The 19,470-nt window shown below is 36.4% G+C and overlaps 1 protein-coding gene across 1 annotated transcript in view; it reads right to left on the bottom strand.

The window, feature by feature from the left end:
• Nucleotides 1-19,470, bottom strand: part of LOC117420452 (TBC domain-containing protein kinase-like protein) — an 80,595-nt gene that overhangs the window by 1,316 nt on the left and 59,809 nt on the right. The window contains 3 exon segments of the mRNA XM_059029524.1: nt 9,376-9,389; nt 11,215-11,374; nt 15,212-15,387. Of these exon segments, the coding sequence (XP_058885507.1) occupies nt 9,376-9,389; nt 11,215-11,374; nt 15,212-15,387 (350 nt within the window).

The raw sequence follows: 19,470 nt of genomic DNA, 5'->3' as shown, positions 1-19,470 counted from the left end.
ACACACATCAATTTTAAAACATCCTTCCAATGTGTGCAGTTCTTTAAATAAAAGCCACGAATCTGGTATTGAACATAACTGTTGTATTTAATAACAAGAATTTGATGAACTCTGTCGCAGCTCTCAATTCCATAAATTACTGGTGGCACACACAGTAAACACGTCACGCAGCTGCTGAATGCAAACATACTCCTGTATGCAACAGCACATCACATCACACTTTTCATGGAGTAAAGTTATGCAGTAAACCTGTAATATATAGTAACAGCAAACTGTTGTAGACTTTTGTGCTTTGTTGCTTTGTCTGAGACGTTTTCTAGAGATCATACTGAGAGAAAAAAAAATTAAAAATCAGTGTTCAGAAATATATATTTTTTATAACTTTACAACTGTCAGATGTGCAAGATATGCTTCAGTAAATTAAATTACGTTATTGTAGTGTGCCAATACAAGCTGAACCATTTGGGAACTGCTGTGTTTTATTAAAATATGTTTTAAACTATTTTGTAGTCTATTTGATATGTGTTACATACACGGTGCATTTAAATCAACGGGGGTTTTATTTCGCAGGGAAATTCAGGTCACTCATCACAGTAATTTTCCTCAGAGCTCTCAGATCAGGTGACACAGGTTGAAACGTAATTTAAGAAAATACAGGATTAGGTAAAGATGCAGCTCTCCTTTCTTGTAAAGGTAAAGTAAACAGTTCTGTATTTTGAGCTGAAGTAAATTCTGCTATGAATTGCATTGGTTACGTTTTTTATGAATCAGATTTTGTGTTGCTTACCTGGCATTTTTGGAGTTAAAACAAAAGCAAATAAACATGTTTACTTTCCTGGATTTTTTATATCGTTATCCTCCCTGGCATTTGATTAATATAGTTCTATTTCCTGGCATTTTATGTATACACTTCACTCACTGGCATTGTATTCATACAGTAAATAGTTACCTGGCATTTAAAGAGTAAGTAGCGGGGTTCTGAAAAATATAGCATTATACGTGTTGCTACAACTGTTTAAATAACGTACCTGTAATTTCTCTTTTCATTGTTAACATCCTGACAAGTTCCCTTTCAAGTACGAAATGTAACTATTACCATATGGGTATTTACCTCCTAAAGGCCAGAAACCTGAATATTGTATAACAAAGCTGCTCCATGAGTCTGTGACGCAGTCATGGCCTGCCCCCGAGGGCACAAACACACTGTGCTCATAGATTTCGGTGCCATTTGTCCTGACCTGATTGGAAAGCCTTGTTCAGATGAGTACATTGTTGCTTCTATCTGTATATTTTTCGCCTTTATTGTGTTTTTACACAACATATATGAGATATTTTACTAACTGCTGTAATAGTTTTACTATTTACGTATATTATGTGCACTACAGCCTGTTGCTTGTTATGTCCCACTGCGGCCTTGTGCCCCACGTGAAGCCAGCGGCTTGAGTCGCTCCTTCCCAGGGATCTAGCAACATAAGTCGGCTGACTTTGTGCTCTCCCCCCAGGCAGCATAGCTACAGCTGGGGTTATTTAATTTCTTATTTTGACTTTTGCTAAAAATACAAGCCGTGTAATATTATTTATGTAATTATAATATTACAGTGTTTTGTTGAGAAAGATTTCTCTTGTGTTTTTCTGTTTTTTTACAGAGGCTACTCGCAGGCTTGTCTGCAATGTGGTGCTATAGCACATGTGCAGCAACAGCAGCTGCTGGGCTCAGCAGCACTGCGCAGGACCAAGATACTTGCTTGGGCTGTGGTTGCAATCTCTTCTACAGTACCTTGATACAATTTTGGTGAGAGCTTTAGCATCAACATTTTGAAGGTCTATTCTAACAAGCTGGCTTCCCTCAGTCTCGTGTGTGGTACTGACTGAGTGGTTTTGCCAGTGGCTTGTACAGGTGGGCATCCCTATATGTTGCCACCCGCGGTGACAGCGAACCGGTGGACCCATACCGTACCAGTACTGAGGTCACCAACCCGCTCCGGTACTGTACCGGTACTGAACCGGGACCAAGGTTACTGCACCAGTACCGTCCTTGTACCAACCCAGTACTAAAGACACCAAACTGGTACCAAACCGACCTTGTCCCACCCCGATACTGACCCGGTACCGTAGCAACCCAGTGCTAAAGTCACCAAACAGATACCGAACCAACCCAGTATAGCCCCAGTACCGACTCGGTTTCTACCCAGTCCTACACGGCCCGCTACCAACTGGGTCACCGGTCCGGTACTAAACCAGTCCCGCTCATGTCTTGACCTGCCCAGTCGATATATATAAGCAGATTGAGGCACCAGCCTCATCTCTTTGCCTCCCAGGAATCAACCCATTGTCCCCTCCGGTTCTCCATAATAGGAAGCGGGGACCCACTGGCAATAGATTCCTTGGCACACCAGTGGCCAAGGCAACTGTTATATGCCTTCCCACCGCTTGCCCTGCTCCCGTTGTGTCTGGAGAAAATCAGGCAAGACCGGGCCAAGGTGCTCCTAGTAGCCCCTTATTGGCACAGAAGACTGGTTTTCAACCCTGATGCAACTCGTGAGCGGCTAGCTGTGGAGTCTGCCAAAAAGCCGCAACCAGCTCAGTCAGGCATGGGGGACCTTATGACATCCCAACCCATCGAGCCTGTAGCTCTGGGTCTGGCCCCTGAACGGCTGTCATTGACAATCAAATCAGTCTTTCTGAGCCTTGTCATTGGATAAAGCTATATACTAGGAACAAAAAATGGTATCCCTAGATGCCAGTTTTGATGATACATTTCAAATAAGCATACACAGGAAACACACGTCTACCAGCGCATATTCTGAAGTGGAAGAGGAGGACAAGATTGAGAGGAGGCTTGTACTTGACAGTACGTACACCACACTACATCACTTTTATTTATTTATTTATTTATTTATTTATTTATTTATTTGCTAGCTTGCAGTGGTGGCCACATTTATTGCATCACCCCATTACCTTTACGGTTACTGCTTTATGATCACAATATAGTTCATTTTTCTATAGACTTTTTATTTATTTTTTTGATTTGCTGCTTATGGTTCTATTGGATTCTATAACTTTTGTATATGGAATATGATTTTCTCTTCATAATGAAAAACGATTGAAAGTCAAGACACAGTACATTATATTTATATTCCAAAATTAAATGCATTTATTTATTTGTTTGTTTTACAGTGGTGGCCACATTTATTGTTGTAGTCCAAAATAGTTAGGTTTACTGCTTTGTCGCCATTTATAATATAGTTAGTTTTTCTATAAACTTTTTGTTGTTATAGCATGTTTTTCTATAAACTTAAAAAAAACAATGCTATTCGTGGATATATAGAATTCTATAACGTCTGTATATAAATATGATTTTTCTCTTCATAATGAAAAATGATTGAATAATTGCATTTTTTACTTTTATTCATATATTTCATGGTTAAAAGGTTTTACATATGATTTGGCAATGTACTTTGTGATATTTTCCTTAGTCTGGACTACTTCCATAAAACAGATGACAGTGTCTGTAAATAGGGCTGTTTTATCATACAGTCCATAGCTTAGACAAAATCTTGTAGCTCCTCAACGGAAGATATTTAAAATCAGATTTTTTATTTGAAATCCTCATTAAATTTCGCAACTGTAATGTTGTAATATTTTTTCTAACTTAGAAAGACGTCAAAATTGGCAGTTTAAAAAAATTATTTATTATTTTTAATTTTGCGGCTCATAGAAAAAAATACACATTCTACAACAAAATACATTATATAATTTCATTAAAAAATGTTCTTCCCTGGAGCTGCTCCACAATAATTTGTGGCAACATGAAATTTGTGTTAAGTGAATTTGTATTATAAGAAGCAATTTACAACAAGTGACTGCTAAATTTGTCCGTGATCATGTAGAAAATTAGTAGTATCAAGAAATTAATCTAATTCGAGTTTGTTTTACAGAGAATAAAACCTGTTAGTATATTTAGGAATAGGTTCAGACTATTTTAAAAGTTAACTTTTTAAATATTTTTTAATGAAGTCTTTCATGTCTGTAACTGGTGTTAAGTGCTATTTAATCCCTGCTAAACTGTTTTACAAGTGAACGCAAGATGTTATCCAGTTCACATTGTTTTCTACAAATAATTAGGGAGGCACATTACTCTGTTGTACAGCATTTAGAATCCAGACTGGACTCAGCAAGGAGATTTGACCTTTTCCCCTTTCACTGCTTGAGAAAGTTTAGAGATTTTTGTGAAAGTTATTTAGTGAACAATCTTTTTTATACAACACCAATCATCTTGTGCCATTCTGTACATGGATCCAACTTAACTGTTGCCCTACAAACCTCTGCTAAAATTAGATCATCCATCAACTGTGTTTGTAGTGGGCTGCTTCTCCCACTGCAGCAGTACCTCTGCTAATGATCATACATATATATATATAATGGAGTTGTGAGAGAATGTTGTTGTTAAAAAATTAAAGATAAGATGAAGAGCATACTCTGAGCCTATAGTAGCACAGTTTTTAGACAGCAGCAGGGAATCAGGTACAGACTTATACTGATGTGCGCTACAGCAAGAGACAGTTGGGTTAACAATGGACACTGAGAGGCTTACATGATGAAAAGCTGATTTGAATTATAGCTGATCCACTGACGTGAAAAGCAGACTTCTACTGTCTGTGTGAAGCTGACCGGCTGACCGTACTGAATCATTTTCTAACAAGACAATTCAAAACACTGCGCTCACATTCCTTCAACTGTCAAAAATCAGCAGGAACTCAAATGTTACTATATTTGTGCTGTACTAAATACCTAAATATCTGAGGTCACATTTTCTTAGTTTTTTAGTTTACATTTTGGACTAGCACATACATTCCTGGTTTACTAGGGTGCACTTTACTGTTACATTACGGGTCTCCGTTTGTGTCAGCCAAGTTAGCATTCCCAGCCAAGAAACTTAATTTTCAAATAATTACACAACTCTGTTAAAACACATGTGCACATTTATGCTTATGTTAGTCATGATTCCTAGTGCTTCCAGGGGTGTGATTACCTCATCTTTATCTCATTAAATAAAATCAATTATGTTTTAATTAAAGTTTGCAAAAAAAAAAAAAGTGTAGATGCAAAGTGCAGATGAAAGCTGTCCTCAGACTGACTGTAAAAATACCACCTGTAGACCGGCTGTTAACCGTGTCATGGGACCACTTAGGTCCTCATGTTCCGCAAACATGGCTTCAAATCAGGCTTGCCAATCTGCTTTCTAAACCCTCTCTCAGGAATGCAAATGCTCTGTGAACTCCGGCAGCAAAGGAAAACACGACTCTTTAGAACAGAAGGAGGGAGGTGGGGTGGGGTGGGGTGGGGTGGGGTGGGGTGGGGGGAGAAGTCCCTGTTGTGTAAATAGAATCTGCATTAAGTTCAACAGAGCAGAAGCTCCAACAGAACATACTTCCAAGGACTGCATTTCTCAGTCTGTTCCAGTGTTGATCCATGTACTCGTCACATGCTGTTTTTATCACTAAACATTTCATTTGCTTAAAAGAATAAAACAAGTTTGATTCCAGTTGAGTGAAGAAAACTACATTGCATCTGTACATCTTTTACATTGAACTTTTTTTTGTGGGGTCAGAAATGACGTTATCTGACTAGTTTGGTTGCAGTGCCAGTGTCCAAACAGAAATTAATTTTTGAATTTCGTGTAAATGTATAACAATAAATAGAGAATAATGCATGGGGTTGTGTGTAATATGAGAATTGAATTCACACCTGAGGGGTGGGCATTAAATTCTCATTTATGACACACTACCCCATGCAGTATTTTTTAGAATCTCTGGTGAGCAATTTGTTTAAAGTACAAAACTGCATCGGCGTGCTGAGCAAGATAATAGGAGAGTGGTTTATTAGGCTGTGTTAGCGTCATTCAAAAATAAAATAAACAATCATGGATTATTTGTGCAATCATTCTGATACACAGTCTTTTTGTGTATTTAAAATGTTTTGAGATGACAATATAAAGAAAATAACAAGTTGTTATCATCTGCAATAAATACACCTGATGTTTAATTTTTAAACTTTTACTGTGTTATTATATACTGTGATTTTAACAGCTTTGGAGTTGGTACGGTGTCAGTTTTTCTGGTAACGCTAATTACATGGACAGTGCGAGAATCTAAACCTCTGATATGAATTTGGTCGGACACCAAACTCCAAGCAGAACACCTGAACAAAACTCAAGTAAAAAATAGTAAAATATATTAAGTATTTTTTCAAATGAATGCCAGGAGAACAGTGCACTGAATACTGCACTATTCTCCTACTGCACGTCATTCAGCACATGTATTAATTAAATTAGTGAAGTGCTCCCCCCCATTCCCCTGCTTTCTTCCACACCAAAATGTAAGAATCTATAACATGCTATTAAAAACTGGAGCAATACTTCAATAGCTGCCATCTTTCAAGATACCTTGCAGGATACTGTAAACATCCGGTTCACAGACCATATAAATGAATTGAGTACACTTACAAACTGCATTGTGAACACAAGCGAATTCTGTCCTGAACAAAACGGAAAAAGGACCAAAAAACTTTAGCTCGCATCCAAACGAACTTGGTCCCTTTGCCTGCAGAAAAGTGTGAACAGCAAGCACATTGATAAACGAAATGAACCCAGTGTGAACGCAGCCTTAGTTTACGTCAGTGAGTTATTAGACAGACGGCATAAACAATTTTATTTAAAATAGTACCAACTTTGATAACTTGAACAAAATTTAAAAATAAGGTTTGCATTCTGTGAGACAGTACAGAGTGTCAGTTCTGTTGTTTTTTTGCCGTCAGGATTCCGTGGCAACTTGTTTTTTTCGAGGAAAGCTGAAAAAATGGTTAGGAAGCGCATTACAATTACGCGCTTAAACATTGTTACTATTTTGCCATTTTTATGTTCACTAGTTTGTCTTGAGGGTGATTGTGTTTGCTAACACTTCTGTGTACCTTTTTGTGAGAACTGGCTTACCTTCAGTCAGAATCAGAGTATATTACAAAGCATCTTCATCTATAGATGGGAGATTTTTCGGGTGACCGATTTATAGATGTTTACGGTGACTCCCTCATGAAAATGGAGTTTGGCCCGAAGATTGAAAGCAGAGAGAATGTTGCTGAAGTAGTTTAAATGTTGGAAACTTGTGTTTCTCTTGGATTTACCTGATTTCACTGCATGTGGAGGGCTTTGAAGGGGTTTCTTTGTTGTTTGACAGTTTGACAGCTTGCACTGGGGTCGCGCTTTGTTGCTGGTATTAATGAGCGTGTGATACGGGAAATATCAACCGGATGAACCCATTGAAAAACATTTCTCACCAGTTAATATATAATAATATTAATGTATAAGCTACATTTGAGTTAAAGCTTGATGATTTTGAATGCAAAGCATGCAAGTTGATGTTTTACATTTAAATAAAGTGCAAGTTTAATTTCACACTTTCACACTATACATCAATAAGTGTCTATTACTTATTAGCTTGGTGATAATGATACAAATAAATATCAGTCCCATGCAATGACTCAATTTAATAGGACAATTGCACAGCAGGATAAAATCTATTTTTTTCACAAAAGGTTGATGAATGCTTAAAACCTTGTCCGTCTTCCAAAATGACAATGACACATCCTCGGGACACATCTTACTCGCTAAACTCCTGAAATTGAATAACCAGGATTGCCTTTTATTTACTAAGCATCTAGCTTATTCTTTTGGCTTCTTGCTAACTGCAGTGTATCCCATGTGTTATGTCTTAATCTTAGCCTAAGGATGACACCATAATATCCAAATTACACAAGAGACTTTTGTTCAACCTCTCTTTACATTCCAAAGCCTTATATATGAACACATCAACAAAGAATACTTCTAAAGCACATACAAAATGCACTCACTGAAAAAAAAAAATCCCATAGAATGTATGTATTTATATTTTGAAAACAAGTCATTTTTTTATTTTGGAAATATGCATGCAAAAGTCTTTCATATTTTTATATACTGTATTTATCACGCAAGGAAAACCTTGTACCTTAATATACAAATGTATATTGTGGAGAAAGTCTTGCTCACGACAATGCCTAGAATAATTACAGCTATCATAAAAAATGAATTGGAATGAAACTATATATATAAATATATATATATATATATATATATATATATATATATATATATATATATATATATATATATATATAGCATTGTCACATTCAAAATTTATCATTTTCTCTACAGTTATTATACAACAAATGTTCCTAAATATTTAAATGCTTACCTAAAAAACAGTAAATGCTACATTGTAGAATATCTCATTTTTTATGTCCACCTTTTAAAGACATTCTATTTTCATCATCAGTAAATTATCAAACAAAATAAAAACACAAACACTTGTAAAAATAACAACAGACACGTGAAATGTCCCCTTCTTGTACTGGACAGGGCTCTTTTGCAGAAACATTTCCGATCTTTGATGCAACTGGTGGCTGTTTCGTTGAAGACATCTTAATGAAATTGTGCAGCTCTATAGGATGTGTTCAATCATTTACCAGGCGGAAGCAAACTAACTGACCCAGCTGCCAGGTTCCTAAATGCAGTGTAACAGGTAGTGCGTCAATACGGCTTATTTATTTTGAAGTGATACAAAATGTGTATATTCTTCACGGAAAACGTGAAATCTGTGATAACCATTTAAAATAAATACAGCCTTTCCCATGATAATTAGCCCGTTCCATGCATTTTTTTGTTGGCAGGAGCCAAATAGATTATTTGTTTGAAGAAGCCTCAACACTTATGTTAATGCTTTGGCCTGTGATTGAATGTCCTTTCAGTTTCAGACCTTTGAAGGCATCAATAAATACTTGTTGAAATGTTTCACTACTTGACCCAGCTTCTTAGTTTTACATCAGTTTTAGAAGGCAGTTCTGGTTTCCTATTGTTTTAAGTTGGAAATTGGAAATTTGTTGGAAAATTGTTGCCTTCACAGTCCTTGAATGTTGAGTCATAATTGATTTAACAATGATGTATATAGTGTGTATATTCTATATTTTCCTTTACCACCAATAATACAACCCTGAAAAATTATGATTTAATTGATGCTAGTTTAAGTTCATGTACATGTGTTGAAGTCAAAACTGTGTGCTACATATTTGAACCAACTGCTGGTAAAATACAGTATATACAGCTGTGTATACTGAAACTCACTTGATTCCATAAATACATATAGTGGCCACTTCTTTATGGCTTTAATAAAATATTCACTCTAATTACAACTGTTTGCCAGAAGATTGATGCAACTGTTTGCCAGAACATCTCATTTGCATGTGAAAAAGCAACCTTGTGGTGGGTTTGTCGTTAATATTCACCACAAGTTTACAGCAAACTTACGGAAGACTTGCCACAACACTAATAACTGTATATTTTGTTAAGGCAGGTTCCCAAACTTAAATGAACAGCTATACTGTACATGCAGCGCTCAACGTTTATATCAATAAGACCATGTCTTATTTCTCATGGCAAAATATGATGTCTTGGGGTTGAAAAATCACAATATCCTTTGCTATTTTTAGTGCTCAATTGGCAATCAAGTTCCCTTCTCTAAATCCTCTGAAATAAACGTATACTGCCCTTCAAAGCACAAAAACAAACAGTAAATCCACTCAATCTGTTTCGTGACCTTAGGTCTTTCCAGTCACTTAATTCGTTTGTAGTACTTGAGAGCAGTCAGGATATAATTGGTTTGAATTGATTTAAAGGATAAACAGTCCCTATAAAAATGCCTTTTCAGCTTTTTAATGATTGTAAAGTAATAGAGTTAATGGACCCACAATGCAGGATTTTCAAAGTACAACGTGGTTTGTGTCTGAAACTCAATTGAGATGGCAATCCAAGTAAATTAACAAACTAAGTTACCAAAGAAATGCTGGTCCAAACAAGAAATCAAGTATTCTTGAGTTTGAGTTTGTTCAAAACAACACTATGCCACGTATGGAAAAAAGAATCCCATTTCGTAGCAGTTTTAGACATTCCTCTCCTGGAATATGGTGGTTCTAATCACAAGTCACTTTAAACAACACAAGCAGATAGCAATGGTGGCAGTGCTGTCCATGAAAATCACCAATACTTTTTACCTGAAAAACAACAACCTCAAGTGCAAGAAAGCTTTTTAAAAGAACAAGACGTTAAGGCACTGATGCATGCCACTTATAGGAAAAGCTTAATTTAAAATTTTTTTCCTTGAGAGGTCCAGAAATCCTGTTGACTCGGACAGTTCAAATAGACGTTTAAATGGTAAATCGAAGCCGGTGATCAATTGAGTAGCTTTAAATAGCAGGCTAATGATATATTAATGCTAATATTATATGAATGTTATTTATGGCTCAAACTTAATTAGCGATAATTTTTAATGCTTTGTTTTTACAATAACTTTTAGTTCTTTGAGAGTCTGTAAAACAAAAACTGAAGAAAATACATTTCAAACATATTATAAAATATAGACAAAACATGGAATTGAATGCAGATGCGCATTGTTACAGTATTTGTCAAAAATTCAGGGTATTGTCTAAAGGAGCATGCAATTAATCTTTAGTTTCTCTTGCTCTGTTTATGCAATTTTAAAAACACCTTCCTGTCCTGAAGAGGTAATTTCACTGAATAAGGGATTCAGGAGGATCAAAGTTCAAAGCTTAGTGTACCTGTCGGAACTGATCTGTATCGTGTTCTGGTGTTCACACAGTTATTAAGCGTTTAAATCTAAACTACATTTATTGTGAAATTAGATAAGCAAGTGCGTTTGTCATGGCTGAGTAAATAGTAATACTGTAGTGCACCTGCTTTGAGTCTCAATTGGTTTTACCATTGCTTTTACATCAAGCATGTAGTAAGTCAAGTCTTCATACCATTCTTGAAAGGGACTGCTGTAATGGCACTTTTTCTATTTGATATACCGTAATTACTCTGATTTACGGAACTTTTATTGCATAGGAGACGCTGCCAAGTGCATCCTTAACAACTATTCATATGTTCACCTTGGTTAGACAGTTCAAACTCTTATAGTATACATACTGAAAGAAAGAGCACTTTGTCCCACATTTTCTGATGCTAGCATATTCAATTGGGAAAGAAATCCACTGATTATTGACCCTCTCATACACAAGTGTAAGTTATGTACATAACACTTAATACATGAATAGATGAAAGGTACTTACAATGGCTGCACTCTTCACCGCATGGCTGACGACTACAATGACTCTTCCCTTGAAGCTCTGGAAAGTTGTCATGGCGCCACACTGGACCAGCTCCCCCTCCGGTCCGAAGGCCGTGCTATAGGGAATGTTTATGCTGTCTGATATATGGCCCCGGTTAAAACTGGAAAGAACATTGTCAAGGCAAAACAGAACATGAACGGTACAGCTTGTGATGCATTGCTACTATATGTTCCTGGAAACCTCGGCCCAACAAACCAATACAATTATAATTTACATACAGTAATGTCTCAATAAAAGCTGATCAAATATGACAATAAATAATCACTATTAAAATTAGGAAATAAAAAAAGCACATAACAGTTGTTTAACAGATTCAATTAAAGGAGATCTGGTCACCTCGTTGCAAAAAGAGTGCAAAGAAGAGCAACTAGAATTATCCCAGGTTTAAAAGGAATGTCGTATGCAGACAGGCTAAAAGAATTTAATCTATTCAGTCTTGAACAAAGAAGACTACGCGGTGATCTGATTCAAGCATTCAAAATCCTAAAAGGTATTGACAATGTCGACCCAGGGGACTTTTTTGACCTAAAAAAAGAAACAAGGACCAGGCATCACAAATGGAGATTAGTTAAAGGGGCATTCAGAACAGAAAATAGGAGGCACTTTTTTACACAGAGAATTGTGAGGGTCTGTAACCAACTCCCCAGTAATGTTGTTGAAGCTGACACCCTGGGATCCTTCAAGAAGCTGCTTGATGAGATTCTGGGATCAATAAGCTACTAACAACCAAACAAGCACGATGGGCTGAATGGCCTCCTCTCGTTTGTAAACTTTCTTATGTTCTTATGTTCTTAACATTCAAGATAACTGCTTATAATCGCTAACTTAAAATGTCATTCAAATACAGACACAACCTCACTCCATCACCCATTTCTAAACAAATCATTGTCTAAATGGTCTTGTTAAAATGAATTAAGTATTTTTAGAGTGTCACCTTTTCTGCATTATCCCAGTGCAAAAAAAAAAAAATTAGAAATTGTAGCAATGAACCTTAATATTTATGTTTAGTTTTATATTGTTTCCACATGCTAAAGGAATTGAGCAAAGAGGGTTTTACAAAAAGGAAATTAAACTGGACCACACTTGAAAAATGTAATCAAACCTAAGATATCAAGGAGAAAGAGAAAAACAGTGGGTACCACAAAGGACAAACCAGTATTGAAATTAGTAGAAGATAACCCAAATATAGCATACTAAAAACTGATGTTAAACAAAAACATAAAGTGCTCTTGCAGAACAAGGACCATTTCTTTCTTTCCATTTTATTAATAACCATAGCAAGACACTTCTTCACAAACCAACAGCCAATCCCGCCAATCCCATAGGGGAAAGAGGAAGCTCTTGTTTTTTTATCTAAACAGAATCAACACTGTTTCATTTTTTTTTTAAATGTCTCTTATTTCCCTTTCAGTAGCCGGTTCTAATGATAAATGATTAGCAGTTAACTTTCTTGTGTCATAAATTGAGCTGTCAAAACAGTTTTTGTTTTTGTAAGGTAGCATTTTTCATTTTGTGCCAAAGGGCTCACTGCAATCAGTGCATTCTAGTCAGAATCAATTAATCTCTCTCTCTCTGACTTGCAATTCCAAATTTACTGTCACAACTTTAAGCAACATATAATTGTTTTGCTAGGCAGGTTTTTTAAGGGATATATGCATATTCATTGGAAGTGAAAGTGCTGGAAGCTGGAGTAATAAAGAGGTTTTCCAGGACAAAAGCTGGAAAGTAGGAAAACAGAAAAGCACTGAATACAGTATAGTATAGTATTATCATTTATATACACATTCAATGGTAAGAAGTGTTTCAAATTGGGTATGTCCTTGTATTTATACTGCGCTTCCAGAAATGTGCAACATAAAGATGGATTAGCCTTGCACTCAAGTGGAACATTTAAAAACAAACATTCTCAAAGTAGGTGAAAAAATGTATACTATAGTAACATGGTATCTCTTTTTGGAATTTTTTTACACATAATGAAGTTTTTACTGTAGTAAACATTATAGCTCTGGATTAGTCACATGTTAAAATCCTATGAGGCAATGCTGGTACCAAGTACCTAAATCTACTTTATTCTCTTGTACCATCCATCCCAAGAGCCCCTCTTTTGGGAGCCCATTGAAGGATTTAAATCTTCAAGGCTTGTCTTAACAAGACCCCTCCACTAATCCACAAAGATTAACAGTTCTATAACTCGCTTAAAACAATTAGCTCAAACATTGTACTGACCTCAAAGAGTATTTTGTTTTCAAACTTTAAAGCACAGTTTAATGAAACTTCATTCTCAGATTCAGCAGCTTTGATCGTTTTTAATATTTTATTGTGTTTACTGTGTTTGTGTTTTTCTGTGTTTTTTTATGTTTCTCAAAGAGTATTGTGATACACATAAATAAACCACCTTTAAAACAGAAGATCAAATTGCTGTTTCTAATATCTTTGGTACCATTTACAGTACTCGGAAGAAATAGAAAGGTCATTTTACAACTTAAAGCAAAATTTAAATCCTTCCTGGAGCTACTGTTATTAATTCCAATTGGTCTATTAGACAGTGTAACAGAGACGAAATTAACCTCCAGACAACTGGGATATCTGAATCCATGAGAAGCTTTAAACATCTACCGGTGCGTTACAATAATAAATACAAAAAAAAGCTATGCACTTCCAAACTACTTTGATCATCTGCATGTTTTTTGGACAAAAGTTCATGTTGATGGGTCACTTTTAATGTGATGCCAGGCTCTGACACTTGATGCTGAATTATCTGTATATCATTGCCCCCCATTCATCAGAGATTCGACACAGCAACTTTACATTGCAGAAAGACTGTTTAATCCAAAACACTGTTGCTACTGCAAGTTACTGTATGGTTCAGCCTTCCTAAAAAAAAGTAGATAAATGAGAAAGTGACACTTCTTTGACCATTAAAGCATTTGGCACCCATGAAAGCAAAGAAAAAATAGGCATAGCCTAGAGAGGCATTTCTTCTTAGTGAGATCATAAAAAGGTGATTTTACTACTGAAGACTTTTGTAAATATATGTCTTTTATGTCTGGGAAAAATCACCAGTAATTTTTATCAAGTAGAGAACACGTAGTTAGATTAAAATGGTTTATGAACTTAGGTTACAGGGCACAGCTTTGTTGCAGTCATAAATAAAATGTTATGTTCTGTACAATAAATGTGTCTGTCTGGATATGAGAGTGGGAGTGGGATGGGGGGGGGGGGGGGGGGGGGGGCAGACTCAAAGTGGTAAAAATCACAATAGAAGGCAAAGTTGCTCTCCAAACAACTAACTTTCTATGTTTAGTTAAGATAATAAATGAGGATTACTACCATGTCAAAATTTCCATGACCTGCTGTGCAATATGGACTAGATAATCCAGTCTTTCAAAATATTTTTTTCTCTCGCTGAAGGGGGATTAACAAACATTTTGACAGAAACTTGTCAAGCTTCAAAAGTGATAGAAATAGGATGTTAAAGTTAGAAAATCTAAGTTTTTTTTTTCTTTAAACATTCTACTAACACAAAAACATGAGCCTTTATTGTCTGCTGTTGAAATTTTGGTTTTCCAGACACAACTTTCTCTTTCCGACTGTGATGAAGCATGTCTTGCCACAGCCTTATAAGTCTGATGGACATGCTTTTGTTTCCCCCCATTCCTGTGTTACACGTAATAAGATCTTCACTTGACTCCAAATAGCTTCCTATGTGAAGTACAGAATATACTTAGGTTGGGTCTCCTAACTTGTAACTCATGAAGTGTTAAGTTGTGATAAATTGGCTTCATGAAAGGCAAAAGTGAAAACTGGACTGGACTGGAGAATGTTTTTTCCTAATGAAAGGGAACTTAAAATACAGAAACTAATGCCAATGTTATTTTTCATTAACAGCCAAAATGTTCAATCTGGGCATACAAACACGTTAGAATGAAAAGGATACTCTTCCCCACTGCGAATATCGACCACCAGTATCTTGGGTTTGCTTGATTTGGTCTTCTTGGTGGGAGTCTTGGAATGGCTGAGGCCTGTCAGCTCACACAGGCTGATCAGATCTTCTGCTGAAATCCGCGGGGACACTTCTGCCTTCAGGTCGCTTAGTCGTACAGGTTCACGAGACTGGTGACAAGAAAGAAACACCTGTTATCTTCTACTGCCATCCCCTTTGGAAGAGGTGAGTCTACAACAGTCAGGCTCATTTTCTTATACCACTCCTACGTATGCACTAAAAACTTATCTTTTAAAATGTGTGATGCAACTGATGAAACTGAAGACTGACTATAAAACAAAACAGACAGCAATGAGTGGGAATAAAAAGTGCTGTATCCTGGTTATCTCCTGTCATAACATAATGTATAAATCACAAGTTGAACCTAAAAATGTATTTTATTTTGCCTTCCATTTATCCAATAGCCTAGCATCACATTGTGTCAATGATCAGAAACCATTAATAGATGATGGGTCAACACAAAATACTAGCCTTATCATTTCCTTCACTTATGATAGGAAACCTGTAATTCCATAACTGGTGAGCTTGATGACCCCCTGTGACAGAAATATAATGAATCTTGGTTGTAAATCTCCCTCCCGACCTGTGAGGGCGCTAAGCAGCGAGTTATTTGGATGGGCTTGCCTGACAGTTCTTTCCTCGGGTCGGGAAGTCGGTCAGTCTGGAAAAAGGCAAGACTCTGTTGCAAGAACATATTGACCCGGAAGGGAAACAATGTAGCAGTCGCAGATTGTAAAGGCAGCTGCATTCGTTTACCAAGGGGTCATGTGTGACAGCATATAAGGGGGACGGAGAATCGTAATCTGTTCATTTGTTGTGGTTTTGAAACTGAACCGAAGGGACAGGTATTTCTGTGTTTAAAGAGAACGTGAGTGTTTTGCTTGTTTTTTGTCAGTCTGTCTATATCGTCTTATTTGTCTTGTGTACTATTAGAATAGACGGCTAAACACGATCCGGACCTGTCGCCCACGGCCAGCACAAAACCCGGACAACAATGCACTGACTGTTCACTAAAATAACATTGTAAATTCACGACCAGCACTACAGCACTCACTGGGAGAGGTGACCGTGTTTGTGTTTGGGTATTTGCATTGGGATTATTGTTCTTGTGGGATAATTGTTTATTGTAAACGGGACTGCAACCCATCATCATTAACTGTGCGATACACATTGTTGTGTATTGCCAGCCATCATTGTTTGTCTCTGTTGGTCATCAGACCCCTGGATTAAAATAAACAGAAACCTTTTCACCCCTACTTTGTTTGTCTGCCGTTTCTTGTTGGATTACTGCACTGCACCTGCACCTACCACTTACTACTTTGCCACACCCCCTCATCACAAATATGTGGCACTGAGACTTGTAGTTTATGAATAATCATACACCATCACATGCTTTATAAACAATTGGATCGCTCTGTTACCGTAGAATATGTCACGTGACAGACTCAACAATAATATAATAATATATATATATATATATATATATATATATATATATATATATATATATATTATTTAGCATCAGCTTTTCAGTTCTTAGGATGCATTAAAAAAAAAAAGTTTTAGGTTAGGGTACAAAGGGAAGTGTGTGATGAGCTACAGAAAATGCTGGTGGCTTAGTGCCGAGACTACCGACGTTTTTTCACTATACAGTACAGAAAAACCCTTAAAAAAACATTTCAGTTCGGTTTTATCTTTTGTCGGTATCATTTGAGTTTAGAATTGTATGCAAATATCGGTTTCGGTTTGGGAAAATGATAACTCTTGCATCCCTATGCTGTACAGTACAGTATTGAGACACTACAGAAGTTCCTTCAGCTGCTGCAGTTCCAGTCTCACCTAGCAGCTGTTATAACACTTGGTAGCATAGTGCCATGAAGTATAATATCTAAGGTGTGGTCTCTCTATTTTACTTCCACCTGCGTCACTTTGCTAATGCATTCCAGAAGGATGTTGATTTGCTTCACTAACAGCCTTTTATAAGGAAAGTATGGGACTTGTGGCAGGTACAGCACAATCTTTTTCATTAAACATCAAGGCTGCTTAAAGATTTACAGACTGAACAAGGAATAGCCCTAGATCAAAGAACCATAGCCTCTGATACACAATCAAAGCTGAAACTGGTTTTCCATCAGTTTATAATAATTGCTAAATTCATGCATTTAAATTATATATGTACTTGGTATCATTACTACAACAAGATGCGAAGCAGTACTACCTTGGTCAAAGATGGCAGACAGATGAGATGACCAAAATGCTGAACTCACCAGAAACTATGCATGGCGAAGTATCCGTGAGTCAGGCACTAACTCAGCAAAACAGAAGCCAAGTTCTGTGAGGATACTTGTACAGGAAAGATTAATAAACAAGGCTGCTGGCTAATTAAACTGAATGCTTTGTTTCTACATTAAGAGTAGCTCTGTTTGCCGTAGAATCGACTATGGTCTACTAGAGAATCATACTCATTCAACACCACTGTCTTCCCTTGGTAGATAATACAAAGACTGCACAGTTATGGCCAAAAATTTTACATCACCCTATTTAATTAATAACTTCATAAAGTCGAATGAAACCTGCTCAATAATGTTAGGTTAACACATTGAATTACATACCGCTTTGTATTTTTTTAAATACTTAACAAAAAAACTGACAAAAATTGAAATATGTGATATTCTGAAATCGAACATGAAATACTGTACTACTATTATGGCTTCCGGTAGGCTTTTGCGACATCATTTAGTAGTTTATTTGATTATATGATGTTACATAAAAGATCTAAATTATGTTCATATAGTTTTTTTTTTATTTTTATTTGGTCTCAATCCTAAAATTCTTGGTGATGCAAAACTTTTGGCCATAGCTGTAGAAACTGGTAGAAGGTGTGTAGCTGTACAACAACCTGCGGATTTGGGTGCAATTTCTAATGACAGTCTCCAAAATTCTAGTACTCAGGAAGTACTAAAATGGTCTCCCAAAGGGGTTCTAAAGATTAACTATAATAAACCTTTGTCACTTATCAGAATCATTGTTTCCCATCTGGATTTAGTGGTATTGTTAAATACACCATGAAGCCCATTGAATTGCAACAGATTGAAATTTTACAAGACTGTCATGCTTCACTGGAAACCACACAGCCTGAAGGATGTGTATTGAATCTGATGCATATAGGCCATTTCACTACAGAGTAACTTGGTATGGGTGAGAAATATCAGGGTTATTGTAACGTATATATTATATATGACAATAGCACAATAAACATATATTAGTATCATACAAACAGTAATTTAACGATTGCCATAAAGGGCATATTCTAGCTGGATAATACATGCCAAGGACGACATGTAAATTAGGGAGGGTTCTCATTTCCTGTTACTGTCAACACCAAGGACCAGGGAGCTAACTATCAAAAACAAAACGCTTTTACAAATGCATACTGACTACCTGGAAATGTGGTACAGTAATGTAAGCTTACTTAGCAAGTTCTGAATGCAAAGTGAGAGGATAGTTGTCCAACCATAGGTCCTGTTTTTTTAAACACATTTATCATTGAAACCAGGGTTAACTGGAATGAAACACATTTCAGATGCATTGATTACCATTTAGCTATTGTATGAACCACTGTTTGTGTGTGTTTCATCAAGTAATCTAAAACTCTGTATCCATACAGGGACACTTACATTTATTAAAAGATGTATCACAAGGGGAATACAAACACTTAGTTACATACGTTATACAAAGTACTGCTTTACTTTAAACCTATTGGTATTATGAATTCAGTTAAAATTCAGTCATCTAGGCAAAACATTTTACTTACAAGTTGCCAGACACAGATATAACAAGAACATAGCCAAGGAGTTCAAAATATTATTACATGGCAATGGACAGTGTGGATTAGGTTCTTAAAGATTTTAAGGAATTTTTAAATGGTAGTGCTTCTGACCAGGAAACTGTGCATAGTCAATTTCTGATTAAAGGAGTTGGGACTTCCTTAGAGTAAACTTGACCTGCTTTAGCATATTTAAGATTGTATTCAACTGCTGAATGGTTGGTAGCTGTCTGGACTCTAACTGGGTTAGTTTAATTGTTAAGATCATCATGGATTTAGGGGATAAGAACCCCTCTAAAACATGAGTCCTATCAATTACATACCAGCCATCTCTCCTCCGGTTTCTTGTTTTATTTATGGAGGACAA

Source organism: Acipenser ruthenus, chromosome 1 (genome assembly GCF_902713425.1).
Source record: "Acipenser ruthenus chromosome 1, fAciRut3.2 maternal haplotype, whole genome shotgun sequence".
NCBI classification, from domain to species: Eukaryota; Metazoa; Chordata; class Actinopteri; order Acipenseriformes; family Acipenseridae; genus Acipenser; species Acipenser ruthenus.
The sequence above is the reverse complement of the archived record's forward strand: the minus strand, read 5'-3'. Positions and strand labels throughout refer to the sequence as shown.